The sequence below is a fragment of the Macaca thibetana genome, chromosome 1 (assembly GCF_024542745.1).
Source record: "Macaca thibetana thibetana isolate TM-01 chromosome 1, ASM2454274v1, whole genome shotgun sequence".
NCBI classification, from domain to species: Eukaryota; Metazoa; Chordata; class Mammalia; order Primates; family Cercopithecidae; genus Macaca; species Macaca thibetana.
The window spans coordinates 17,193,452-17,220,295 of NC_065578.1; the positions used below are offsets into that span (position 1 = coordinate 17,193,452).

A 26,844-nucleotide genomic window follows, 5' to 3' on the forward strand; every position below is an offset into this window, starting at 1 on the left:
AACGGGAGCAATGCTATTTATCTCATGGGACTGTGGACGCCTTGAGAGCAGGTGCTGTGCCTCCATTGCCCATTGCCTAGTACAGTTTCCGGAGCACAGTAGCTCCTCAGCAGTGAAATGTGGAGTGAATGCAATCGGAGGCAGGAGGTTACAAATTATGCCTTACAGCACCTAACTCACCGCAGGGCCGCAGAGGCGGGGACACAGAGAGCTGCCTCTCCCAAGGGCCAGGCGCCCTTGCAGCCTCCTTCTAGACCGGAGAAGTCATGTGCAGGCCTAGGGTATGCAGGCTATAGGCAAAGGGAGGACCTGAACGTGATCTCTGGACTCAATTGGGCTCGGTTGGCCCAGAGAAGGGTGACATCAGTGCGCTTCGTGTGCCAGGACCCTCCTTTCCATGCCCTCCAGGCAGAGGGTGTGCCTGCCAAGGGGACTAACCAGGAATGCATTCATTACCACCCAGCACCCACCAGGTCCAAGTCATGCTCAGCGTGAGGCGAGCCCACTCGGGCAGATCTAGGGGCCTGGAACCTGCACACGTCACGTGTGTGACACTCCCAACACCTTCCCAACCACATCCCTACTCAACCCCATCCGTCTCCAACTCAAGGCAATTTCACCTCCCAAGGGACATTTGACAATACCCGGAGACATTTTTGGCTGTCGTGACTGGGAGGGATGTTACTGGCATCTAGTAGGTAGAAACCAGGTGTGCTGTTAAACATCCTCCAATGCACAGGCTGTACCCACACAAAGAATTATTTGGCTCAAAAATGTCAGTAGTGCCTTCCATTGCAGTTAATGCACCTGCTGTAACCAGGAAGGGCCCCATGTTACAGGTGAGGAAACTGGGGCTCAGAGAGGTTGTCTAACCTGCCCAAAGTCACACAGCTTATAAGCAGAGAATCAGGGTCTAAACTCCATCTTGTCTGATGCTAAATCTTTTCATTTCCCTACAGCCTCCACAAAGCCTATCTCCATGGCAGGCCTAGGGATGCTGAAGGTCCCTTCACCAAAAGAAGGGATAAGTGGGGGCCTGGCCCTGGTTCCTCCATCTGGACTCACAGGTGCCCTCAGACCAAGAGGGATTAGAGACAGCTTCCCACCCACAGTAAAACCCTCAGTCCTTGAAGGTGGGATCTAGACCACTGGAAGTTCTTGGAGAGAAAGAGACATGCACACACAGGTGCATGTGTGCACACCTATGTGCATGCCCGGGTAGACTGAGAAAGGCAGTTTGGGAATGCTATGCCTGTAAGTTTTCAGAATACGAACTATGAATCAGACCAACTGCACTGTGTACCCCAGTTCTGCTAGCATCCCTATGTGACCTTGGGCATGTGACTTCACCCCTGAACTGAGGCTCCCAGATCTGTGCATCGAGGATCATTCCCCAACCCCCAGCAAGAACAGAGAAGTGGTGGGAGGACCTGGACCTCCCCGATGGCAGCTCTTGCAGCCATAAGCTACAAAGTCCACCCAGTGTCTGCCGATGGTCTTCAGTGGGTAGTGGAATGTTGAGGCAGGGGGTTGTGTAAGATGATGTCAGCGAGGTCCTCCCTTTCCCGTGACCAAATGAATGACTGAGATGCACCCTAATCCCACAGGTCTTCCTCGTGCCCCTGCCCCACCCTGCCTGGCAGGCTCAGCAACTCACCCATGTCTCTTCTCCCCAGAGATCTCCCTGGATGTGGACGCAGACCGGGATGGCGTGGTGGAGAAGAACAACCCAAAGAAGGTACCTAGCTATCAGGGCAGGCACCACCCTGAACCCCGGGGCTTCTGACGGCACAGCCCCAGATCGTGCAGGCAGCCATGGTTCCCCCACCAAGCAGGCAATTCCCATTTCACAGCTCAGGAGACCGAGGCCCAAGACAGGCTCCCAGACATATACCAGACAGCATACCAATGATGGAACCCACAGACGAGCTCAGGCATCTTATAGAGACGGCTACAGAGCAGGCTCCTGAGTCCTAGTTTCTCCATCCTGTGATGGGGATGTCCAGTTCATGGAACTATTGGAAAGGATAAATGTGCCTGCTGCAGAGGAAGCGCTGTGAAGGCATTTGCTCTTGTTATTTTGCCTCTTCTTTTAAGACTGGGGAGGTGGGGGAGACAGACCCTCAGGACAGAGGGTTGCATTCATCATTCTCAGTTCCAGATGCGGTATTATCTCTGCTGGTGCATGCACAGCTCCTCTCCTCTTTCTATTTATTCATTCATTCACCTTTCATTCATTTGTTCCCTCATTCATTTACTTATTTTCTTTTATCTTGCGTTCCCCACTCCCATTCTGCTGCCCCACAGAGGACCATTTTGCTGGGTTTAATGCGTCTCTTTCTGCTCTGGTGACTCTCAGGAGGCATGTGGTGTGGTTGGTGTGCATGTATTTTTAATTCGTGCAGACAGCATGGCTTCTCCATCTCGTTCTCTTTTGTACTTTTCCCTCAACACAGTTTTTAGGCTCCATCAGTCTTGCTCTGTGTACATTCAGGCTGTTGCTTCTAACTGCTTTCCGTTTTCTGCCCTTCTGTATCATCTAAATTTTTGCTGTGGGCATATGTGACTTTTATAATAACACTCTGAAGCCTAGGGTAAAGTATACATAGAGGGGTACTTATGAAGTGAAATAAACACAGCCTGATGAGAAGAAGCCTGGGTCCTACAAGCCTGCTCCCTTGACTCTCTACAGGTCAGGAGAGGGTTCTCAGCCCTGTGGGAGAGTCCCTTCTTCTAGGATCGCGAGCAAGGCTTGCGTGAGACCAGGGCCAGCCCTGCACACTCATTCTCTGAGTCTGTGGCCAAGCCATATGAAAATGAACTCCACAGAGGCCTCTGAGGCCCAGCAGCCCCAGGTGAACAGCTTCCAACCTCCCCCAAGGGGCTGTGCAGTCTTGGCAAAGTCACACAATCCCATGAGCCTGGACTTGGCCAGAATTTCTAAATCTGGGCCGGTGAAGTTTTCACATTTTCTTCACTCATCCCATAAATATTTGCTGAGCATCTTTTACGTTCCAGGAGTGGGTCAGGCCCAGGGGATGCAGAAAGAACAAGAGAAACACAGCCCTGGCCTTAAGGAGCCCATGGTCCACATTAAAAATTGAGTGTTGTGGATGGCTGTCTCATCACAATTGTCCTAAGTCCTCCCAAAAAGGATGTGTACCGTGCCAGATGTGGATCTGGAAAAGCTGCTCTGTCCTAGAGAATCAGAAAGGCCTCCAGGAAGAAGAGACAGTTATGATGTAATAAAGGAAGGGTAGAGTGGGCCAGGTGGAAAGGGGCAGGACGGCAGCAGAGGAACTGGCATGGGCAAAGGGCTGGGAGCTTGAGTCTTTTGGGAGCAGAAAGGCTCCAGGATGGGTGGGGCAGAGTGAGCGAGGGGCAAGGTGGAGGAGATGAGATAGAGAGGAAGGCAAGTTTCACCAGGCCTTCCAGGCCACAGCAAGGAATCAGGGCTTCATCCTAATTCAACCAGGAGCCCCTGACCTGGCTTCAAGCAGGGAAGCAACACGATCTGGCCTGAGTTTGTTCTAGTAGCGCTCTGGCTGCAGTATAGAAGGTGGAGCACCGTGCAGGTCCTATTTGGAGCACTAGGAGGGCGTCTGGAAACAGCTGGGTGTCATCCATCCAGGCATCTCCTCCTGAGCTCCCCTAGGGACCTCAGGACCTGTGGTAGAATGTCCGTCTGCTCATTTCTCTGGCCAGCCTCCACCTCCCTGCCTCCACCCATGCCAGACACCAGCCGCATCAGACAGGAGGCCCATAAATGCCTCAGTCAGCCTTCCTGTCTCTGTGCCTCTACTGAACTTGCCTTTGATGCCCATGTTCATCCTCTGTGGACATCAGTCTTGAGATTCACATTTGCCAAGTCACAGCTGCCCCAGTGGGTGGCGGCTACTCTTTACCCTCATCGTGGGGCTGTCTCTCCGGTGTCCCATGGGGTCTATACAAGCATAGAGAAGAGGGCACTGACCTTTCTTCCTGCCACTGTAGGCATCCTGGACCTGGGGCCCCGAGGGCCAGGGGGCCATCCTGCTGGTGAACTGCGACCGAGAGACACCCTGGTTGCCCAAGGAGGACTGCCGTGACGAGAAGGTCTACAGCAAGGAAGGTGCCAGCAGGCCCTGCACTTGGGGGACAGGATGGGAGGAGTGAAAAGATTCATGCCCAGTCCTGGGCTGGGCTGAGGGTGAGGCAGGTGTGGACTCAGGCCTCTGGGGATGGTGGACACAAATACCACTCTTGCTTAAAGCCAAAGGCAAAACCATAGGAAATACACGAGGGCCGGGCGTGGTGGCTCACACATGTAATCCCAGCATTTTGGGAAGCCAAGGCAGGCGGATCATGAGGTCAGGAGTTCGAGACCAGCCTGACCAGTATGGTGAAGCCCCATCTCTACTAAAAATACAAAAATTGGCCGGGCGTGGTGGCATGCACCTGTAATCCCAGCTACTCAGGAGGCAGAGGCAGAAGAATCGTTTGAACCCAGGAAGCAGAGATTGCAGTGAGCCAAGATCACACCACTGCACTCCAGCCTGGGCAACGGAGCAAGACTCTGTCTTGGAAAAAAAAAAAAGAATAAAAAGAAAATAGACCAGAAGGAAATTCCCCAAAAGGTTAATCATCTCCAGTGTTGGAAATGACAACTAGTTTTTATTCTGTTTTATGCTTTGCTTTGCTTTTTTCTTTTCTTTTCTTTTTTTTTTTTTTTTTTTTTTGAGACAAGGCCTTGTTCTGTTGCCTAGGCTGGAGTACAGTGGCATGATCATAGCTCACTACAGCCTCGACCTCCTGGGTTCAAGCCATCCTCCTGCCTTAGCCTCCTGAGTAGCCAGGATTACAGGCACACACCACCATGCATGGCTAAATTTATTTATTTATTTATTTATTTTTTGAGACGGAGTCTTGCTCTGTCACCCAGGCTGGAGTGCAGTGGCCGGATCTCAGCTCACTGCAAGCTCCGCCTCCCAGGTTCACGCCATTCTCCTGCCTCAGCCTCCCGAGCAGCTGGGACTACAGGCGCCCGCCACCTCGCCCGGCTAGTTTTTTTTTTTTTTTGTATTTTTTAGTAGAGACGGGGTTTCACTGGGTTAGCCAGGATGGTCTCGATCTCCTGACCTCGTGATCCACCCGCCTCGGCCTCCCAAAGTGCTGGGATTACAGGCTTGAGCCACCGCGCCCGGCCAATTTTTTTATTTTTGTAAAGATGGGGTCTTGCTATGTTGCCCAGTCTGGTGTTTGTCTCCTGGCCTTAAGCAATCTACCCACCTCATCCTCCCAAAGCACTGGGATTACAGGTGTGAGCCACAGCACATGGCCTCTTTATGCTTTTCTATAGTTTCCATTAATACACATCCATGGGGACTTTCTCCTGATTATCAAAGTAAAAGGCATTGGGAAGCTGAGGCTCCAGCAGCAGATCTCTTCATTCTCACCTCCTGTCCCTCAGATCTCAAGGACATGTCCCAGATGATCCTGCGGACCAAAGGCCCCGACCGCCTCCCCGCCGGATACGAGATGGTTCTGTACATTTCCATGTCAGACTCAGACAAAGTGGGCGTGTTCTACGTGGAGAGTGAGTGACCCCAGCCCAGCCCAGCCCTTTCTAGCCACCTATCCTCCTCCCCTTAGCATCTGTGGCCTTCACAGGTGCAGGTGCCTGGAGAAGACCTGGATTGGTCTCTGGGTGATTGTAACATGGCAATGCTGCTGTCCCATGAAGTTGAAAGACTCCATGGGGACACATCGCTCCTCCTCTCAAAGGAGTCTGGAGTGACATGGATCTATGTAGAACCCAGAGGCCCTTCTTCCCGACGAATCAGGGGAGGAAGGGCATTTGGGCACTTCTTTTCTGGAGTCATGTCACCTTCAGGATGCCTGAGGCAGGGCAGGCACCACCTCCAGGTATTTTCTGCCATCTCTGACTTTCAAAGACCCCCTAAAGATGCAGTGGGCACCCTCGAAGAGTTGACCCCTTGCTCCTCTTGATGGCAACAAGTGTCCTGGGCCCCCACTGTGTAGGGCACGGACTCCTGCCCTGGAGCTAGTCCTTATAGCTGCCGGCTCTGCCTCACCCTTTCTGTGAATATGTGTTGAGCTCTTCGGTGCCAGGCGCTGTTCTCAGCTTTGAGATCTCTGCAGTAAACACGACAATCACACCCTGCCCTCGAGGAGCTGCCAGTCTAGCAAGAGAGACATAATCAGTACTACAATTGGAGGAAATGAAATAGAATAAGTGAGGAGAATGGCAGGGCAGAGGCACTACTAGATGGGTGCCTCTGGAAAGGCCTCTCTGAGGAGGTGACATCTGAGCTGAGACTCAAACGAACAATAAGAAGGAACCAGCCACTTGTGAGCTGAGGGAAGAGTGTTCTAAGCAGAGGGAACAGCATCTGCAAAGCCTGGAGAAGGAGACCAGTTTGGAGTGTGGGAAGAGCAGATGGAAGCCCAGAGCAGGGTTGGGAGTCAAGGTCAGTGAGCTGGGCCAGGGGCCAGAGCATGCAGACTGGGTTTGGATTTTATTCTGAGTGCAATGGAATGCCATTAGAGGGTTTTATGCAAGGGACTGTCATAATAATGATGTATGTATTCTAAAAGCTCCCTCAGCAAAATAGTCGGCATTGCAATTTGCCATGGTACAAGGCGGGTTGTGGGGTGGTGGGCGGGGGGGTGCTTCTGCATGCCCAGCTGCCTAGTGGGGCCAGGATCTCTGGCCTGGCCCTGGACCCACCTCTAGACAGGCCCACTAGATCCAGGGCACTTGCCAGGAAGTAAGTAGGGACCCCGGACCCTCCCATCAGAGAAGTATTTAGCCAGGATGGCAGTGGCCAGCAGTCACCCAATGCCAGTCCTCCTTCTGATCCACCCTGGGCTCCAGGCAGTGACCTCACACAGGTTGGAATGTGCCCAGAGTCAAGCTGGCTCTGCTGCCGCAGGGGGCCGGAAATGTTGATGTTTACACCATCCAGGCTAAGGTTGTCATGGAGGATGGGGTCACCGGCGGGAGCAGGCGGGATGCAAGCAGGACCTCAACCTTGGCCTCTTGACCTTGGTGTCGTGACATGAGACCTGTGGCAAATCATGATGTCTGGACATTATCTAGACGTTTCTTCTCTTTGCTAAAGGGAGTGGACTTTGGTCTGTTTCCATAATCTCGTCCCTCCCCATCACTTGCCATTTGAGACGGGTCCTGAGCAGACAAGAGAAAAGAGGAACTACTACTGCAAGGGCTTTGAGAATGTCCCTCGGAGCCTCTTATCTGGGCTGCCCATCCTGTGGGGAGCAGCCATGGCTGAGACGGTGGGGACCCAGAAGAGACAGTTTCCCAATAATGCTGACTCTGGGTGAAAACTCTTCGACAGACACACACACACACACACACACACACACACACACAAGCAAAGGACGACAGATAATTGACCAGTAGCACAGTCTCCTTTTCTTCCAGGTAAACACTTTGGGGTTATGTCAAATTCCAGGTACCCCTATAGATGAGCGAATGTCAGGTGTCCTGGTAGGGTCAGACCAGCTCTCCCCAAGGGCAGGGAGCTGGGTTGGAGACTGAAGGACCCCTACAGGGAGTGCTGGAGTCAGGGAGCTACAATTCTGGGTCCAGGCAAGTCTCCTCACCAGCCCCAGCCTTGGGGTGCTCATCTCTGATGTGGCATGGGAATAGCAAGAGTCCCAACTGTCCCGACTATCCTGGTATGCCGGGTGTCCCAGATGGTGGTGGGGATCAAATGAGGAAGGTGTGTCAGGCACTGAGTGTGGTAGCTGGCCTTTGGAAAGCTCTCCATAAATGGCAATTAAGGCTTTTGTTGAAATGATGATGATGACTGTTGGTTATAATGATTGGAGTGGACAAAAGGCTTCAGTTTTCCTAGGAAGACCTGGTGACTGCCTCCGCCTCAAATACTGCCCAGAACACCAAGCACTGGGGCCTTGCCTCTTTATACAAGGATATGGTAATCCAGTTTGCCTAGGACTTTCCTTGTTTTAGCACTGAGGGCCCCTCATGCCAGGAAACCCATCAGTCCTAGGGAAACCAAATCAGCTGGTCACACTATCAAGGAGTCTCACTAGGAAGTGGAATCATTCCAAAGTAGCTGGAAAGGTTAAGGCTAATCATACCACGTGCTGGCCAATTCCTGGGGCAGAGAGGTCACCGTGGTCAATGGGCCCAGCCCAAGGCACGAGGACCACTCAATAGAGCGGCATTGTTGGTTCCTGCAGAAAGAGCTGGCCATGCTCAGTGTGGGGTCTGTGCCGAGCCAGGGATGGAGGACGGAGGAAAGGAGGCTCCTGGGGACAATGGCTGAATTGTTCCCACCAAGGAATCAGTCCACCCGGAGCTGGCCCCAACTGTCAGAAAGCAGCCCAGAACAGAGGTGCATTGTGAATCACAGGCCACGGGCCACATCAGGAGGGAGGAAGCTGCCAACAGACAGACTAGAACGTGTCCTCCACCTGCCCCACCACCCCCCCGGCCAGATCCCTGTTCCTACCCCAGAATTTGGGGGAGACCCCCAGGTGCTCTGAGCCCTGGGAAAGCTTTGGCTGTGTGGCTTCTGCCAGGACAAGTTGGCTTCTAGGCCTGACTCTCCCCTGAGCATCAGTTCAAGTGCAGCCTGGGGCCTGTGGGCGTGGGAGGGCATAAGTGCTTGGAAGAAAATGTTTGCGTGATGCTAATCTATCTGAATCTACTGAGTGATAGGGCCGTAGGGTGCCCACTATTGTTTCTGGGTGAGCAGGACCTCACTTTCTATTCTTTGGGACTTTCAGTATCTGAATTTTTCTACCTCATTTCTTGGACTCCTCCTTCCCAAGGGAGGATGAGGTGGGACATGGTTTCCCTGCCTTCTGTTCGGAAACTATTCAATGAAAACTCCTTCACGTCCTTGTAATACAGGTCCAAGCAGGGTTATCGATGGTTACCTATGGTTACTGAGGTTACTGAAGTTACTGAGGCTGTGTCATTTGCATTGACCCTGTGGCGTGGGTATCATTATCTCCCACTTAACAGATGAGTAAACTGGGGCTCAGGGAGGTTAAGTGAATTCTCTGAGGTTTGGTTTTTTTGTTTGTTTGTTTGTTTTTTGAGATGGAGTCTCGCTCTGTTGCCCAGGCTGGAATGCAGTGGTGTGATATCGGTTCACCACAACCTCTGCCTCCTGAGTTCAAGAGATTTTCCTGCCTCAGCCTCCCAAGTAGCTGGGATTATAGGCGTGCGCCACCATGTCTGGCTAATTTTTGTATTTTTTAGTAGAGATGGGGTTTCACTATGTTGGCCAGTCTGGTCTCAAACTCCTGACCTCGTGATTCGCCTGCCTCGTCCTCCCAAAGTGCTGGGATTACAGGTATGAGCCACTGCGCCCGGCTCCCTGAGGTTTTATAGCTTGTAAAGCCAGAGCAGTATTTAAACCAGGTCCCTCTGACATTGGAAGTCATAACCACTAAGGGAAGCACCCTTAGTGAGATTTATAACCCGGGTCTAATTCGGCACATTGTCCCACAAGAGGAACCCTCCCAAGCCCTGGCTTCGCGGTTCATTCACTTATTTCACACGTTTTAATCAAGCACCTGGTTTGTGCCAGGCTATTCTGGTTATGTGTTCTAACCCTTGAGCATCTGGTCATTAACCATTATCATTGTCGTTGAAAGCACTAAGCTGAGGCTGATTCTGCCCTTCCAGCTCTACAGGGCATAAAGAAATTCCTTCTGGAACTGCGTAGGGTCCTATCTCCATGCCTTTACCAATGCAAGTATCTCCTCTCCCCACCACACCCATTTCTGCCGCCCCACGAGGGCATCTCAAAGGCTGCCTTCCTCTGCTCAAATGCTTCCCACCTCGCCTCCTCTGCCCTTCCCACCCTACCCCAAGTAACCAGACTGGATCTCACCCATAGCTGCCGTTATGACGCTTCCCACATCTGCTGCATCTTATCATCAGCTGAGCACTGCTCTTAGAGAGGCTGCATCTGGACCACCTCTGTCTCCCCGAAGGTCCTTGCCTGATTCATGTGCTCTCAATCTGCCTGAAAATTCCCCCTTGGTCTCTCCCACAGGGAGTGTTGTGGGAGTCATTGGTTTGTTCAGTAGACATTTGTTAAACATGACCATGTGCCAGGCAGGCCCTGGGCCCCACTGGGCCTGTCTCTACCCTCGCACAGGTCACCCACATTTAAAAAGGCTGTGATGAGGCCAGGTGTGGTGGCTTACACCTGTAATAGCAGCACTTTGGGAGTGTGAGGGAGGCAAATCACTTAAGGCACAGGGTTCGAGACCAGCCTGACCAAGATGGCGACGAAACCCTGTCTCTGCTAAAAATACAAAAATTAGCCAGATATGGTGGTGTGCCCTGTAATCCCAGCTACTTGGGAGGTTGCAGTGGGCAGAGGTTGCAGTGAGCCAAGATTGCGCCACTGCACTCCAGCCTAGGCTACAGAGCGAGACTCCGTCTATAAATAAATAAATAAATAAATAAACAAATAAGTAAATAAATAAAGGCTGTGATGGAGACGGCAGGGGGCTGTGGGAGCTCCAAGCAGAGCCCCTGGCTTTGTCTCTGGGGGATCTGGGCCGGATTGTTGCAAGTGACACAAACCAAGGCCTGAAGGAAGAAGGGACACGATTGTTTCAGGCAGAGGGGACAGCACAAGTCGAACTGGGAGCTTTCAGGAGGGCAGGAGCACTGGAGGAACCTGCCTTTCCGCCCAGCCACAAAAATGGACAGCCCATGCACTGGCCTTTACACCAACACTGCTTCCATGATATGGAGGGAATTTTTGGTACTAATGGGCACATTTATGTTTTGTTTATACAAAGGGGATGAGAGCTTGGGTTTCAGAATTGGACTTGAACCTGAGTCCCAGCTCAGCTATTTACTGGCTCTCTGACTTCGGACAAGCCACTCCTCCTTTCTGAGATCGGTTTCCTCATCTGTGAAATGGAAACAATTATACCCTCCCCTGACACCACTAACTGCTCAGCTGGCAATTTCCTATCGGCCATTCAGAGAGAGCTTGTTCATTTCATAGATGGGGAAGCCAAAAGCCAGAGAGGGTGACTGTCTGGCGAAGCGCCACACAGCCAGCACACAGCAGTGCTGAGAAAATGACGATGACTCCTAGCCATGGCCACTCTGGTGGCATTTTCTGCTTGTGCTTTTCTCTCTGTCTAGAGAACAAACTACTTTGCCCTTTTGTCCCCATCAGTGATACCACCCCACTGACCTCTTTCTGATGTGAGTGGGAGTCTGACGTTGGTCCTTTTCCCTCCAGACCCGTTCTTCGGCCAACGCTATATCCACATCCTGGGCCGGCGGAAGCTCTACCATGTGGTCAAGTACACGGGTGGCTCCGCGGAGCTGCTCTTCTTCGTAGAAGGCCTCTGTTTCCCCGACGAGGGCTTCTCAGGCCTGGTCTCCATCCATGTCAGCCTGCTGGAGTACATGGCCCAGGTGAGGGCTCCAGGCTTCCACCACAGGGGGCTACCCCCGGGGGCCAGGGTGGGGCTTTTACCAGTGGGCCATTCCTAGGAGCCCACACTATGCTCCACCCCGCTCAAAGCGCCAAGGGGGTGGGTCCAGGCTAGGAGACCTCGATGACCCCTGCAAAGCCTGCATGTGGCTGCCAGGGTCCTCTGAGCCATGCTTCTGGGTCCTCTGAGCCAGTCTCCTTGCTGCTCCTGCTCCCCACGGATTCCCTGTGGGCAATGTTTTCTGACACATTCCACACCTGTGCCCTGGCCTTCCCTGCTCCCTGCCTAGGTCTGAGGCCCAGAGTCCTGCTGATTAGCACAAGGCTCTAAGCAGCCACCCGGGTGGGGTTTGCTGACCACCTACTGTGCGCTCTGTACTTCCTGCCCTACTCTGATTTATACCAGCTCTGACTGCAGGCTGAACCCCAAATCCCAGTTTCAGGTTGTGTCCTACCCTGGGGCCAGGCGTCTCAGCTAGCTTTGCTCTTGCTTTTGGGAGAAGCTGGATGAGAAGAAGAGGTCCTGTCCCTCTAGGGAAGCCCGCCTCACTGAGGGCATGCTGTGTGCACAAGAACCTCTCATCACAAAGACCTTTCATCCCCAGACCCTAGTCTCTCAGGCCCACCCTGTTTCACTCAGAAAAAAAGGGAGGGACCTGACTGCTCTCACAGACACAAGAGCCCCTCATTTTTATCCCCAGGCCACTTTGGGAAAGGATACAATGGGTGCTATACAAGGGTGAGGCTGGATCTAGCTGAGATGTATGAGAATGAGCCCTGGCAGCAGACTGCCCAGGTTCAACTCCTGGTTTAACCACCACAAGACGCTAGGCAAGTGCATTAAGCTTCCTGTTAATTTCCTTAGTTAAGGGTAATATGCCGTACTTTCTCCATCTATAAGACAGAAAATCCAAAAAGCATCTGCTGCCTGGGGTGGTTGTGAGCATCCAAACTTGTAAAGTTCTACTTACAAGGCACCCTCAAGCTCCCTGGGAAGTGCAAAAGGCAAAGCCAACAGGATAGAGGACAGGGATGGGGCTTCTGATGGCACCCATGCCCAGGGCAACCGGAACCCCAGGATCTCTCAAGCACCCACAGAGACTCAAAAGGCAGACCACGGCAAGCAAGGCAAGCCGTGCAACAGTCCCCCCACCCCCGCACCTCCCCACCAAGGATGGGGTCCATTTCCTATAGCTTTTGAAAGCCAGCCCCACAAAGGAACCCTGGAATCAGACCTCACTTTCCCTCGGGTTCCAGGCAAGCTGCTTGACCATTCCTTAAAACAAAACAGTCTGTACATAGCAAAACTGACCCAAAACAATGCCAAAATGCCCACACACAGAAAAGGGCAAGGTGCCCAGGGCAAAAACAGAGGAAGGCATGGGACTGGTTCAACCGTTGCGTGGGGCGATTTCAGGAAGAGAAGTTTGATTGGACAAGATAAGACAGTGGTTAAGAGTGTGAACTCAGCAGCTGACTGCCTGGGTGTAAAGCCTGGCTCTACCACTTACCAACTATGTGACCTTGGGCAGTTAACAGCCCCATGACTCAGTTTCCCCATCTGAAAAGTGAGGATCATAGCAGTATCTACCTCCTGTGGTGGTCGGAAGGCAGAAAAGAATTGGCACGTGTGAAAGTACTTAGCACAGTCTTGGTGCACAGCAAGTACTCAGGAAATGTATTCAGTCATCAGTTTCACCCGCTTTGAAAGGCAGGCAAAGAAAGCACCCTAACAAGACCTTTTGACCCCCCACGCCTTGTCTCTCACACCCAGGACATTCCCCTGACACCCATCTTCACGGACACCGTGATATTCCGAATTGCTCCGTGGATCATGACCCCCAACATCCTGCCTCCTGTGTCGGTGTTTGTATGCTGGTAAGGGGTGGCCCCAGCCTGGAGAGGCAGCATGGCAGAGTGGCCAAGAGCCGAGTCAGATGGACATGAGTCTAGTTCCTGGCCCCATCACTTACCACTGTGTTACCTTTAGCAACTTTCTCAGCCTCTCTGAAATGCCCACATCATAGAGTCACGGTGAGGATTAAATGAGGCGAAGCAGGCAAAGCATTTATCCAAGATCCAGCATGCAGGGTATACTCTAAAAATAATAGCTGCCCTTCTGTTCTCTTGCTTAACCCCCTACCACGCACTTAGCAACCTCCTATGCAGTGGAAATGCAGCTCATCTGACTCATTCATTAAACAGACTTTTATTGACCACCTATTATGAGCTAGGTCCACAATAGCAAGATGAGAACCAAGGGAAAAAGTGCCTATGATTAGATGTCTGGCAACCCAAAAGGGACCCCTCGGGTCCTCACATGCATCCCATCTTCATGCCAGGCATAGCTCTTAATTGAAAATCTGTGGAGTCAGAGGTGTAAGGCATTGGGACAGGTGGGGGTGAGAGTTCCCCTCCTCATTTTATTTGTTCATGACCTTGACAAACGCCACATGAATGGGTGGGTTTACTTGGCCTTTGATTCCAGCAGCCTTTATAAAGGTGGCCGTGAGCACAGGTGTAGACTGATCTGCCCAGCATAGCCCAGAGATACCAGCTGCTGTCACCATCTCAGGGCGATGACTCTGGCCCCTCCTCACCCTTTCTCTTGGCCTCTCCTTCTTCCCCCAATTTCTCAGCATGAAGGATAATTACCTGTTCCTGAAAGAGGTGAAGAACCTGGTGGAGAAAACCAACTGTGACCTGAAGGTCTGCTTCCAGTACATAAACCGAGGCGATCGCTGGATCCAGGTGAGGAGTCCAGGTCCAGGCTGGGAAGGACATGACCCCGGGGTCAGGCAAAGAAGAGTCGGCTTCATGTAAACTGCCTGGACCCAGCAGCTCTGCAGATGGAGATTCTTTTGTCAGCTCATATCTGCACACGTGCACAAAGACATGAACATACAAGGCAGCGCACTGCAGTGCTGCTTCTTGTAGTAGCAAAAGATTGCAAAGCAACCTAAATGTCCATCCGTGGAGGACTGAGTAACAGCCTTCCCGGAGGTTCTGTGCAACCGCTACAAAGGATGAAGCCAATCTCTCAATATGGATACAGGATGTGCTTCGAGTTAAGTTGTTACTCAAAGGAAAACATATTCAGGATGCTGTTTGCTATTTGTGTGTTTTGTTTTGTTTGAGACGGGGTCTCGCTGTGTCACCCAGGCTGGAGTGCAGTGGCACGATCTCAGCTCACTTTAACTTCCGCCTTCCGGGCTCAATCAATCCTCCCACCTCAGCCTCCCAAGTAGCTGGGACTACAGACGTGCACCACCACGCCTGGTTATTGTGTTTTTTAAAGTGAGGTCTAGGCTATGCATGGTGGATAATGCCTGTAATCCCAGCACTTTGGGAGACTGAGGTGGGAGGATTGCCTGAGACCAGGAATTCAAGACATGCTTGGGCAACATAGCAAGACCCTGTTTCCACAAAAAATTTTAAAATTAGCCTGGCATGGTAGTGCACACCTGTAGTCCTAGCTACTCAGAGGCTAAGGCAGGAGGACCGCTTGAGCCTAGGAGTTTGAGGCTGCAGTGGGCCATAATCATGACACTGCACTCCAGCCTGGGCAACAGAGTGAGACTCTGTCTCAAAAAAAAAAAAAAAATGGAGCTGATATCGGTAAGAAACCTGCTTGTGATGTGCAGAGACCGCCTGTGGACACCTATGCTGCCATCGTCAGTGTGAGGGGAGGAGGATGGGGGACCAGGGGATGGGGAACAAGATAGACATTCTTTTTCCTTGATGCTCTTGTGTTTCTCGAGTTTTCTGCCCATGTGCACAAATCGTCCCTTGGGCTCATCTAACAGCTCTCCTTGGTGTCCCTGCAGGATGAGATTGAGTTTGGCTACATCGAGGCCCCCCACAAAGGCTTCCCCGTGGTGCTGGACTCCCCCCGAGATGGAAACCTAAAGGACTTTCCTGTGAAGGAGCTCCTGGTAAGATGCTTAGGGCCACTTGGGGATGGAGGATGATCCCAGAGACTCTCATAAAACAGAGTGGTCAGGAGACCCTGGGCCACCTTGACACATTTGTCTGCTGCCTGGAGCCTCTGTTTCTCCTCTGCAAAACGGGTCACTTGGGATAGCTGCCTCTGAGGTCCTTTCCTGCTCTGATAACTGATGTTTTTCCAAAACATGGAGCGTTTTCTAGTGGGAAATGGGAGCTAAGGGAAATAGAGTAAGATCTAGTTCCAGAGGCCCTGGTCCCTGGTGCTGCCCTTCCCCTCCAAATTGCAGCAAAGTGAGTTAAGTAAGTTTCAAAGAAGAAAAAAACATAGTTATGCAATTGTCAAAAATCATGGTTCCGACTTCCAAGTTCATCAGCACCTTGAGGCTATGGTTTTCGGTGCATGTGTGGGTGTGTTTTTGTTTTTGTTTTCTGAGACGGAGTCTTGCTCTGTCACCCAGGCTGAAATGCAGTGGCTCACTGCAACTTCCATCTCCCGGGTTCAAGCGATTCTCCTGCCTCAGCCTCCCAAGTAGCTGGGATTACAGGCATGCACCATCACGCCTGGCTAATTTTTGTATTTGTACTAGAGATGGGGTTTCACCATATTGGCCAGGCTGGCCTCGGACTCCTGACCTCAGGTGATCTGCCCAACTTGGCCTCCCAAAGTGCTGGGATTAGAGGTGTGAGCCACTGTACTTGGCCATGTGTTTGTTTTTTGTTTGTTTGTTTGTTTTTTTTTACGGAGCCCAGGCTGGATGCTGAGCTCACTCCAATTCCCTGGAAGCCTCCCGAGTATTCTCTAGTTTTTTTTTTTGTATTTCTTAATAGAGACGGGGTTTCCCGTTTAGCCAGGATGGTCTCGATCCTCAACTCGTGATCCGCCCGTCTCGGCCTCCCCTAGTGTGGGTGCTTGAGACCGCGGGCTGTGTGTTTGTTTTTAAGCCATCTGACTCCTCCCATTCTGGAAGCCATTCTCACTCCCCTTTTAGGCCCTCAACAACCTAGTGTGTGAGGGCAGAACTGAAATCAATCTTTCTTTTGTCTGCACTCTTCTGCCCTGAACACGCTGGGGGAGGTTTGAACAGGGCATGAAACAAGAGACTGGAGTGGAGTAGGTCAGGGGACTTTTCCCAAGGACACATGCAGGACAGCGTTCCTGTCAGACGCCAGGACTGCCCAGAGCTGACCCTGTGCCAGGTTCACATCTGTTCTGCCCCACATTCCTAACCCAGTGCCCTGTTCACAAGGAGATGCTAGAGCCAATGGCGTCGGCACAGAGCTTTGGAATGTCAGGCGGACCTGGTCTTGAGTCCTAATTGCACCTCTTAGCAGCCATGTGACTTTGGGCAAGCAATTACCTTCCACAAGCCTCAGTTTCCTCATCTGTAAAATGGGGATAGAAATGATATCAGTCTCACAGAATGTTGTGAAGATTGAAAGCGTTATATAAGGCATCAGTGCCATGGCTGATATAATGACCATTATTCACTGTTGTTATGGTTATCATTCCCTGGGCCCTGTCCTCAGTGAGCCTATTGTCCACTTTCCCTAACACTATGATGAGTAGGGTCAAACCAACCACCAGCAATGGTTGCCACAGGCATGAGAAACGAGGCCTTTCCAGGTCACCACCTGCCTTTAGTATTCTAGGCTGGCCTGGTTCCAAGGCCCCCGGCTGCATTGTTCCTTGAGGCCCAGACCAGGCCCAGGTTTGTGCTGCATACCTGCCCACCTGTATGGTGCTGTAGAGCCCCAGCACCCCAGCCTCGGCAAGCTCCCATGTTGCCAGCTGGGGCCCCAAGGTGAGAAAGCGCTAAGCTGCTGCCAACCACCGCATGGGTTCAGCTGTCCCTGGAGCCTCTCAGCTGAGCCAGGATAAGCCACATCCTCCTACTCCACTGGATTTTGTCAGGCAAGCTTCATCCCAAGCCCAGTGCAAGCTCCCAAACAAGATTCCTGTATTTGTACCCCAAAAGTCATGAGAGGAATCTTAAATTTCAGGGGCCAATGGGGTTATGTCTTGTGTGCTAACTCCAGTTTTTTGGAGCTCTGTGTGAAGAAGGGTTCTGAGGCTTCCTCTGGGCTCAGTGGCAAGTCTGGCAGGTTGAGACTGGGTTAAGATGGCATGTATATTCACAGCTGCCACTTTTACATGTATTGGTCAGCTTCACCAAGTAACAAACCAACCCGAAATCTCCATGACTGACAACAGCAAAGGCCTGTGTCTTGCTGGCATTCCTTGTTGATTGCTGATGCTGGTCTGCCACTCTGCTTCTTCATGCCTTCCTCACTCTAGCACTCAAGGTGCCAGAGCAGCCCCAGTCTGGGAAATGCCATTCTCCTAGCACAGGGAGAAGTCAAAGAGTTGGCAGACACACGTGGGGGTTCCTATGGCTTCTGCTGTTCACTGGCATGCATCCCTTCTGCTCACATTTCATTGGCCAAAGCAAGTCACGTGACCAAGTCTGACACTGGGCAGGGAAGTACATTCCTTTTGCAGGAGGATGCCAGAAGTCACATGACAATGGGTCAGGATGCAAAATTCTCTTACTGCACAGTAATAATACAAGCTGCTCCCCTTCCTCAGGTTACCTAATCTGGTATCTCTTTATAGATGGGGAAATGGGCCAGACGCAGTGGCTCACCCCTGTAATCCCAGCACTTTGGGAGGCCAAGGTGGGTGGATCACTTGAGGTCAGGAGTTTGAGACCAGCCTAGGCAACCCAGTGAAACCCCATCTCACTAAAAATACACAAATTAGCCAGGGATGGTGCTTGCCTGTAATCCTAGCCACTGGGGAGGCTGAGGCAGGAGACTCACTTGAACCGGGAGGCAGAGGTTGCAGTGAGCTGAGATCGCACCACCGCACTCCAGCCTGGGTGACAGAGCAAGACTCCATCTCAAAAAAAAAAACAAACAACAACAACAAAACAGATGGGGAAACTGAAAGTGCATAGCATAAAATGGGGACTAATCCTGAAATCACCAATATGTATCTGTGCTTGGGAAATAGAGGCACACACAGGAATGCAGATGCCCACACACTCACATTCATACTCCCACTCACTCTCACACACACTCTCACACTTACACCGACATGCTCACACACTCAGCCTCCCCATGCCCAGGCCCCCTGCTCTTTATTAATCATAGGAAGACCATGGACAACCCGCCTAGAAACTAAGTGCCCACAGACCCAGACTGAAGGTGGTAAAAGAGGGTAGCTGGCTTGGGGGCTGAGGACCCTGGCTGCAGAAGACTAATGCAGGTGTGTGCCCTCTGCCTAGGGCCCAGATTTTGGCTACGTGACCCGGGAGCCCCTCTTTGAGCCTGTCACCAGCCTTGACTCGTTTGGAAACCTGGAGGTCAGTCCCCCAGTGACCGTGAACGGCAAGACATACCCTCTTGGCCGCATCCTCATCGGGAGCAGCTTTCCTCTGTAAGAGAAGCCAGGCTGGGGCTGGGGGCTGGGGGAGTGGGGAGGTCACTGTTTCTCTTTTAGGGTGGCCTGGGTTGCTCACACATGGAGCAAGTGGCTGGGAGAATTATTCCCTCCCACGACTTCCTGTTAAGAGACTGACACCCTTGGAAAGAAAATTAAGCGAACCTTTACATCTTCGTGTGATTTAGGATCTAATATATAACTAAATAAACAACTCTCTTCCCCACATGGAAAGGCGTATAATGAGATTATAAATCAGCTGGTTGGCCGGGCACGGTAGCTCTCACCTGTAATCCCAACACTTTGGGAGGCCAAGGTGGGCAGATCATTCGAGTCCAGGGCTTTGAGACCAGCTTGGGTAACACGGCAAACCCTGTCTCTACAAAAAATATGAAAATTAGCCAGCCACGGTGGCATGCACCTGTAGTCCCAGCTACTCAGGAGGCTGAGTTGGGAGGATCACCTGAGCCTGGGAGGTGGAGGTTGCAGTGAGCTGAGATCAGGCCACTGCACTTCAGCCTGGGCAATAGAAAGAGACCTCATCTCAAAGATAGATAGATAGATAGTTAGATAGATAGATAGATAGATAGATAGATAGATAGATAGACAGACAGACAGACAGATAGATAGGCTGGACACAGTGGCTCATGCCTGTAATCCCAGCACTTTGGGAGGCAGAGGCAGGCAGATTGCTTAAGGCCAGGAGTTCAAGACCAGCCTGGACAACATGGCAAAACTTCGTCTCTACTAAAAATACAAGTATCAGCAGGCATAGTGGTAATCCCAGCTTCTTGGGAGGCTGAGGCATGAGAATTGTTTGAACCTGGGAGGTAGAGGTTGCAGTGAGCTGAGATCATGCCCCTGTACTCCAGCCTGGGTGACAGAGAGAGATTTTGTCTCAAAAAAAATTAGGCCAGGTGCGGTGGCTCACGCCTGTAATCCCAGTACTTTGGGAGGCTGAGGTGGGCGGATCACCTGAGGTCCAGAGTTTGAGACCAGCCTGACCAACATGGACAAACCTCGTCTCTACTAAAAATACAAAATTAGCTGGGCGTGGTGGCGCACGCCTGTACTCCCAGCTACTCAGGAGGCTGAGGCAGGAGAATCACTTAAACCCAGGAAGCAGAGGTTGCAGTGAACCGAGCTCGTGCCATTGCACTCCAGCCTGGGCAACAAGGGTGAAACTGCGTCTCAGAAAACAAAATTAAATTCAATTAAATATTAAATAAATCAGCTGGGGAAGGGAGGGAGGAGTCCGGAAAAGGAACACTGACAGGTATGAGTGGGAGCATACCAATGAATCCTCAGGAATACCGTACTTAAAAGAGGTATGAGCAGATGTGGTCCTGCCCCAGAAATGTGAGTCCCTGGCTCCCAGGCCTGTGCATGATTCTCCTCACTCCCTGCCCAGTTGATCCACCAGCCAGTGAAAAGATTCTTCCTTGTCAGGGCAGTCGCTGGGGAGAGAGACTGAATACCTTAGGTTCTCATGCCACAAAAGGGCTGCCAGGAGCCTGCACAGATGGGATCAGCCAGGATTTGGGCACCAGGTTCCTCCGAGTCACATGGGATGCTCAACCTTCTGTGGGAAGGCCACTGGCACAGGCAGCGATTGTTTGCCCACTCTTGCCTCCTTCTCCCTCCACTCAGTGGCCACTCATTCACTCAGCAACCATTTCCTGAGCACCAGCCAAGTGCCAGGCCCTGTGTCAGGCACAGGGTCCCAAACAGGAGGCCCAGCCCCCGCCTTCAAGGAGATGGCAGAGGTCTCAGGCATGCACATAGACCCTGATGAAATAGAGGGACGTACAACGACAGAAAAAATGACAGGGAGTCAGGGCAGCCCAGGGAGGGGCCCCCAATCCCCTAGAGGAGCTCAGGGAGGCCAACATGGTGAAACCCTGTCTCTACTAAAAATACAAAAATTAGCCGGGCATGGTAGCACATGCCTGTAGTCCCAGCTACTCAGGATGCTGAGGCAGGAGAATTGCTTGAACCTGGGAAGCAGAGGTTGCAGCAAACCAAGATCATGCCACTGCACTCCAGCCTGGGCAACATAGCAAGACTCCATCTCAGGAAAAAAAAAAAAAAAAAGATTAAAATAAGTAGAAGTTAATGTAGCAAAGAAGCACGTGGATGAGGGCAGATCTGGGAGCCCTCCTGTGCCCTAGCCCCCTCCGGCAGGCCAGGTGGGACTCTCACACACAGAATGTGGCCTCCGCACAGTCACAGGCACCCTCGAGGGCTGAGGTCTGGGCTCCCTGCCCTTCATACAGGCCGCAGCTGCAACTAACACCTACTTCTTTCCCCTTGGACTCAAACGCCTTACTGCCTGTGCCAGGGTCTCTTAACCCAACCTAGTCTCCTTCCTGGGACTTCTCTGCTGATGCCACTCTGGGTCCGGGATGGGTCCCAGAGACCAAACTCCTTTTGCAGGCCCTCTGGTAAGGTGGGTAGTTTTCTGAAACTCCTCTTCCTCCCTTCTCCAGGTCTGGTGGTCGGAGGATGACCAAGGTGGTGCGTGACTTCCTGAAGGCCCAGCAGGTGCAGGCGCCCGTGGAGCTCTACTCGGACTGGCTGACTGTGGGCCACGTGGATGAGTTCATGTCCTTTGTCCCCATCCCTGGCACAAAGGTAAGCTAGCCCCCTGTGGCTGGAGTGAATGGGGTAGCAGCAAACCCATATATTACCAGCCCCTGCCAGCAGAGGGCAAGAGCTAGGGGAACCAGACAGCATAAAGGAAGGAGGAAGTAGGCTGAAGCTGGTTTGCATGTTGTTGCTGTGGCAGGTAAAATTTTAACCCCATAAATCCAAAATGTTAGCATTTCAACACGTAATCAACCTAAAAATTATTAACAAGAGATTTAAATTCTTTTCTCATACTAAATCTTCAAAACCTGGTAAGGATTTTACTCATATGATACATCTCAATTCAGACTAGCCACAGCTCAAGTGTTCAATAGTCACACAAGGCTAGTGGCTACTGTGTTGGCGATAACACTCTAGAGAGAAATAGAGTATGCACCTGTGGCACTGGAAAGAGGTTCTTTCATTTTCTTATGGGTACAACTTCATACCCTGGAAATTCCCTGCAAATTGCATGGCTGCTTGGCAACTTGGAGAAGTCCTGTCCAAGGCCACCTTTGGCTCTGAGCCTTGACCTGGTGACATTGCTGAGGTAGAGGAAAGGTGAGAAATATTCCTCTGAAGCAGAGAACACCCTCCCCGGCAGCCTTTGCCACTCGGCGTTGGGGGCCTGAGGCAATGAGCAGGCAAGGCAATGGGTCCTCAGCGCAGGGCCTCCCCCATGCTCCTTGGGTGCCCTCCCACTGCTGACTCTGTCCCTCTGGACTGTCTCTTGGAGAAATTCCTGCTGCTTATGGCCAGCACCTCGGCCTGCTACAAGCTCTTCCGAGAGAAGCAGAAGGACGGCCATGGAGAGGCCATCATGTTCAAAGGTAAGTGGTCACAGGGCCTTGGCAGGAAGTGGCGAGCTGGAGGCCCCAGAGAGACCCTCGGGAGGGTGGGGCAGATGAGCACTTTGTCCCTGAGCACCCAGTTCCACTTCCCTGGGTGTCTGGCCTGATCCGGGGTTTGTGAGGTCACCATGGTGGGAAGAACCTCTGGCCTCCTGTGACCTTTGCTGTGGTTGGGTGGACTGTGAGCAGCCCATAGCTCCTTAGTGTCACCAGCAGTGCATAGCACATCTTCAAGGCCTAGTGTATACTTTAAATGGCAGCAGACCCAGTGGAGGGTTAAATGGTTGAAAACTGACATGCAGCTAAGTCTGGTGGCTCATGCTTACAATTCCAACACCTTCGGAGGCTGAAGCAGGAGGATCACTTGAGGACAGGAGTTCGAGACCAATCTGGGCAACATAGTGAGAGCCCCATCTCTATAATATTTTTTTTTTTTTTTTTTTTTTTTTTTTTTTTGAGACAGAATTCCACTCTTGTTGACCAGGCTGGAGTGCAATGATGAAATCTTGGCTCACTACAACCTCCGCCTCCCGGGTTCAAGCGATTCTCCTGCCTCAGCCTCCCAAATAGCTGGGATTACAGGCGTGCACCACCAAGCCCAGCTAATTTTTTGTATTTAATAAAGATGGGGTTTCGCCATGTTGGTCAGGCTGGTCTTGAACTCCTGTCCTCAGGTGATCCACCTGCCTCAGCCTCACAAAGTGCTGGGATTACAGGCATGAGCCACCACACCCAGCCTCTCTATAATAAAAATTTCGAAAAAGAAAAGAAAACTGATGTGCAGTCTGCATTCAAGGAGCTTGTATTTTAGAGAGAGAGAGAGAGAAAAAATACAATACAATTTAGGGACAGGAAGAAAAGTGGACTTTGGTGGGCAAAAGGCATATTATGGTCAGACATCGTGGTTGTCAGCCCAGGAGTGAGACATGATCTTCTACATTTGAACATTCACATAATTGGGACATATATAGACGGGATGAGGTTTGGATTTGAATTAATCATGGAAAGAGGGAAAGATGATCAGGTGGAGACAGCCAGCCAGGTTACAGACACCATGCAAATTCCTCATACTTTTTTTTTTCTTTTTCAACTTCTGTTTTAGATTTAGGGGGCACATGTGCAGGTTTGTTACCTGAGTATTTTGTGTAATTCGGGATATGAATGATCCCATCACACAAGTACTGAGCATAGTAGCCAATAGTTAGTCATTCAACTATTTCCCTCCTGTCTCCCTCCCCACTCTAGTAGTCCCCAATGTTTTGCTGTTGCCATCCTTATGTCCAATACCTTTTTTATTGTGATAAAATATACCTAATCTAATACATTTATTTGTTTTTGTTTTGTTTTGTTTTGTTTTGTTTTTTCTTAGACGGAGTTTTGCTCTGTCTCCCAGGCTGGAGTGCAGTGGCATGATCTCAGCTCACTGCAAACTCCACCTTCCAGTTCACGCCATTCTCCTGCCTTGGTCTCCCGAGTGGCTGGGACTACAGACACCCACCACTACGCCTGGCTAATTTTTTTTTGTATTTTTAGTAGAGACAGGGTTTCACCGTGTTAGCCAGGATGGTCTCGATCTCCTGACCTCGTGATCCACCCGCCTTGTCCTCCCAAAGTGCTGGGATTACAGGTGTGAGCCACCGTGCCCGGCCTACATTTGTTATTTTAATCATCTGTAAGGGCACAGTTCCGGGACATTAAACACATCTACAATGCTGGCTAAGCATCAGCACTCTCTATATCCATTATACTTTTTTTTTTTTTTTTTTTTGAGATGGAGTCTCGCTCTGTCACCCAGGCTGTAGTGCAGTGGTGCGATCTCGGCTCACTGCAAGCTTCACCTCCAAGGTTCAAGCCATTCTCCTGCCTCAGCCTCCCGAGTAGCTGGGACTACAGGCACCTGCCACCATGCCTGGCTAATTTTTTGTATTTTTAGTAGAGACAGGGTTTCACCGTGTTAGCCAGGATGGTCTCGATCTCCTGACCTCAAGATCTGCCCGCCTCAGCCTCCCAAAGTGCTGGGATTACAGGCGTGAGCCACCGTGCCCGGCCTGTTTTTTTCTTAAATTACTTTTGTCACTTTTCTGCTTGGTATCCACTCCCATAGCTGGTTGATACATGACTGCCCCTCAGATCCAAAGACAGTGTTCCTGACTGTCACTGGTGTCTAGGACAGACAAGACCAATTTAACACCACCACCCTTTTTAAATTCCCCATCAATGGGAAGTTTGTTCTTGGATTGGCGAGCTTGAGTCCTGACTTCCTGGAGGCTTCCTCTCTAATATTAAACATACCCTCAAAACCTACCCATAGGATATAGGGACCATTATTTTTGTACAAATAGGGACATGCAGTGCCCCAGATTTCTCCTTGTATTTTAGAAAGAGAGATAGAGAGAAAATAGATATAATGCAGTTTGGGGACAGGAAGAAAAGTGGATTTTGATGGGCAGAAGGCATGGTCAGACATCGTTGTCGTCAGTACTGGAGTGAGACATTATTTCCTGGACTTAGACATTCACATAATTGGGACAGACATAGAGAGGATGTGTGGATGTGCAGTCAGCAGAGACTGGAAGTGCACAGGAGACCTGGAGAGGAAGGTGAACCAGGCGATGCCAAAGAGCCAGGATCTCTGCTGGATCAGAGCCTACAACATTGGGGGACAACACATCCCTTTAAAAGATGATAAAAACTACAGACTTGCCCTCCAGAAAAATGCTTATATGAACCTATCCCCTGAACTTGGATCAGTTTTAGAAAATCACAGATCCCTAAAGTTTTCTGTCTCTACCGGGACCCTGCCTTCTGAGTCCCTAAGCCTCAAAGATTACATCCAGCTTATAGCTGGGCATCTTTGCTGCTATGCAGCTATAAACCTGGGAAGTGTAATTGACCAGCAGGCTCTTCCCAGATGAGGCCAAAAAAGAATAAATAAATAAATAATAGGTTAAGAGCATAGGCTCTGGAATCAGACTGATCTGCACACCAACTCTGCCACTTCCTAGTGTAAGACCTGGGATAAATCACATAACTTCTCTGTGCCTCAGTTTCCTCATTTTTCAGAGTAGCGACTACCCCATAGAAATGTGGGGAGGATCCATGAGTTAATTCAATGTAAAGCATTTAGAAGAGTGTCGGCCACATAGTAGGTGCTCATTGAGCATTAGGCATTACTAATCAAGCTGGAAGCCATATAAGCCATCATGTGGTATGGGAGCCAGACGCAGGCCACTCCCGAGCAGCAGCCAAGATGAGGCAGTTCTGGAAAATGGGAAGGGTGTCCCCTTTGGCCATGCTGCTTCTGCCACATTCATGCTGGTCAGCTGCTCATCCTTAGGAGCAGGCTCTAGGTGGGAGAACCAGGGGGCTACTTGTACCACCCCTGATCCCACTGGCCGGAGTGAGAGCAAGGCAGCTGCCACCACTGTCCTGGCTCAGATGTCATAGTCAACACTGGAGAAAAGAGTGTGTGCTGCCCTTCCCAGACAGAGGGGGCCTGATTTCTCCTGGGAGTGCCCTCCTGTGATCCAGCCTGTCCCCAGCCCCATCTCCCCAGTCCCAGTCCAGCAGTTAGCCCAGGGACTGGAGGGTCTTGGCAAAAGGGGAACACCCAGCCTGGGTATCTAAAGCTTGACCATCCCCTGTCCTTTGACCCCCGCAGGCTTGGGTGGGATGAGCAGCAAACGAATCACCATCAACAAGATTCTGTCCAACGAGAGCCTCGTGCAGGAGAACCTGTACTTTCAGGTGAGGGCAGGGCAGGGGTGCAGGGCCAGAGGGCCCCTGGGAGGGATGAGGCTCAGGCCCTCACATCCTTGGGCCTTCCGTAGAGAATGGCCGAGGGCTCAGGAGCTCCTGACCCGGAGCACAGCAGCACGGGGAAGAGCCTCCACCAGCATTCAGCCAGCCTCCTTGCTTTACTTCTGGGCTAAAGTCCCAGGGTTAAAGGAGTGCCAAATTGTGCCGCCCCTCACTTGGGATGGTAGGCCCATGGGCAACTCACTAAGGCTGTCTTTGGTTCTCTCATCTCTAAAAAGGGGATAATGGGGGCCACACACAGTGTCTCATACCTGTCATCTCAGTACTTTGGGAAGCCAAGGTGGGAGGATTGCTTAAGGCCAGGGGTTTGAGACCAACCTGGGCAACATAGTGAGACACTTGTCTCTACAAAATAAATAAATAAATAAAAATTTTGGCTGGGCGTGGTGGCTCATGCCTGTAATCCCAACTCTCTGGGAGGCCGAGGCGGGCAGATCACCTGAGGTCAGGAGTTCAAGGCCAACATGGCCAACATATTGAAACTCCATCTCTACCAAAAATACAAAAATTAGCCAGGCGTGGTGGCGGGCGCCTATAATCCCAGCTACTTGGGAGACTGAGGCAGCAGAATCACTTGAACCCAGGAGGTGGAGGTTGCAGTGAACCGAGATCATGCCACTGCACTCCAGCCTGGGCAATGGAGCAAGACTCAGTCTCAAAAAAAAAAAAAATTAAAAGG

The 26,844-nt window shown here is 51.3% G+C and overlaps 2 protein-coding genes across 2 annotated transcripts in view; both read left to right on the top strand.

The window, feature by feature from the left end:
* The window catches only part of SDHB (succinate dehydrogenase complex iron sulfur subunit B), a 689,037-nt gene that overhangs the window by 610,095 nt on the left and 52,098 nt on the right, over positions 1-26,844 (top strand). The window lies entirely within an intron of this gene.
* The window catches only part of PADI2 (peptidyl arginine deiminase 2), a 579,517-nt gene that overhangs the window by 548,834 nt on the left and 3,839 nt on the right, over positions 1-26,844 (top strand). The window contains exons 5-15 of the mRNA XM_050791164.1: positions 1,677-1,738; positions 3,994-4,111; positions 5,450-5,575; positions 11,280-11,458; positions 13,252-13,355; positions 14,117-14,228; positions 15,305-15,412; positions 18,713-18,864; positions 21,357-21,501; positions 22,232-22,325; positions 26,008-26,093. Of these exons, the coding sequence (XP_050647121.1) occupies positions 1,677-1,738; positions 3,994-4,111; positions 5,450-5,575; positions 11,280-11,458; positions 13,252-13,355; positions 14,117-14,228; positions 15,305-15,412; positions 18,713-18,864; positions 21,357-21,501; positions 22,232-22,325; positions 26,008-26,093 (1,286 nt within the window). The remainder of the gene's footprint in view (positions 1-1,676; positions 1,739-3,993; positions 4,112-5,449; positions 5,576-11,279; positions 11,459-13,251; positions 13,356-14,116; positions 14,229-15,304; positions 15,413-18,712; positions 18,865-21,356; positions 21,502-22,231; positions 22,326-26,007; positions 26,094-26,844) is intronic.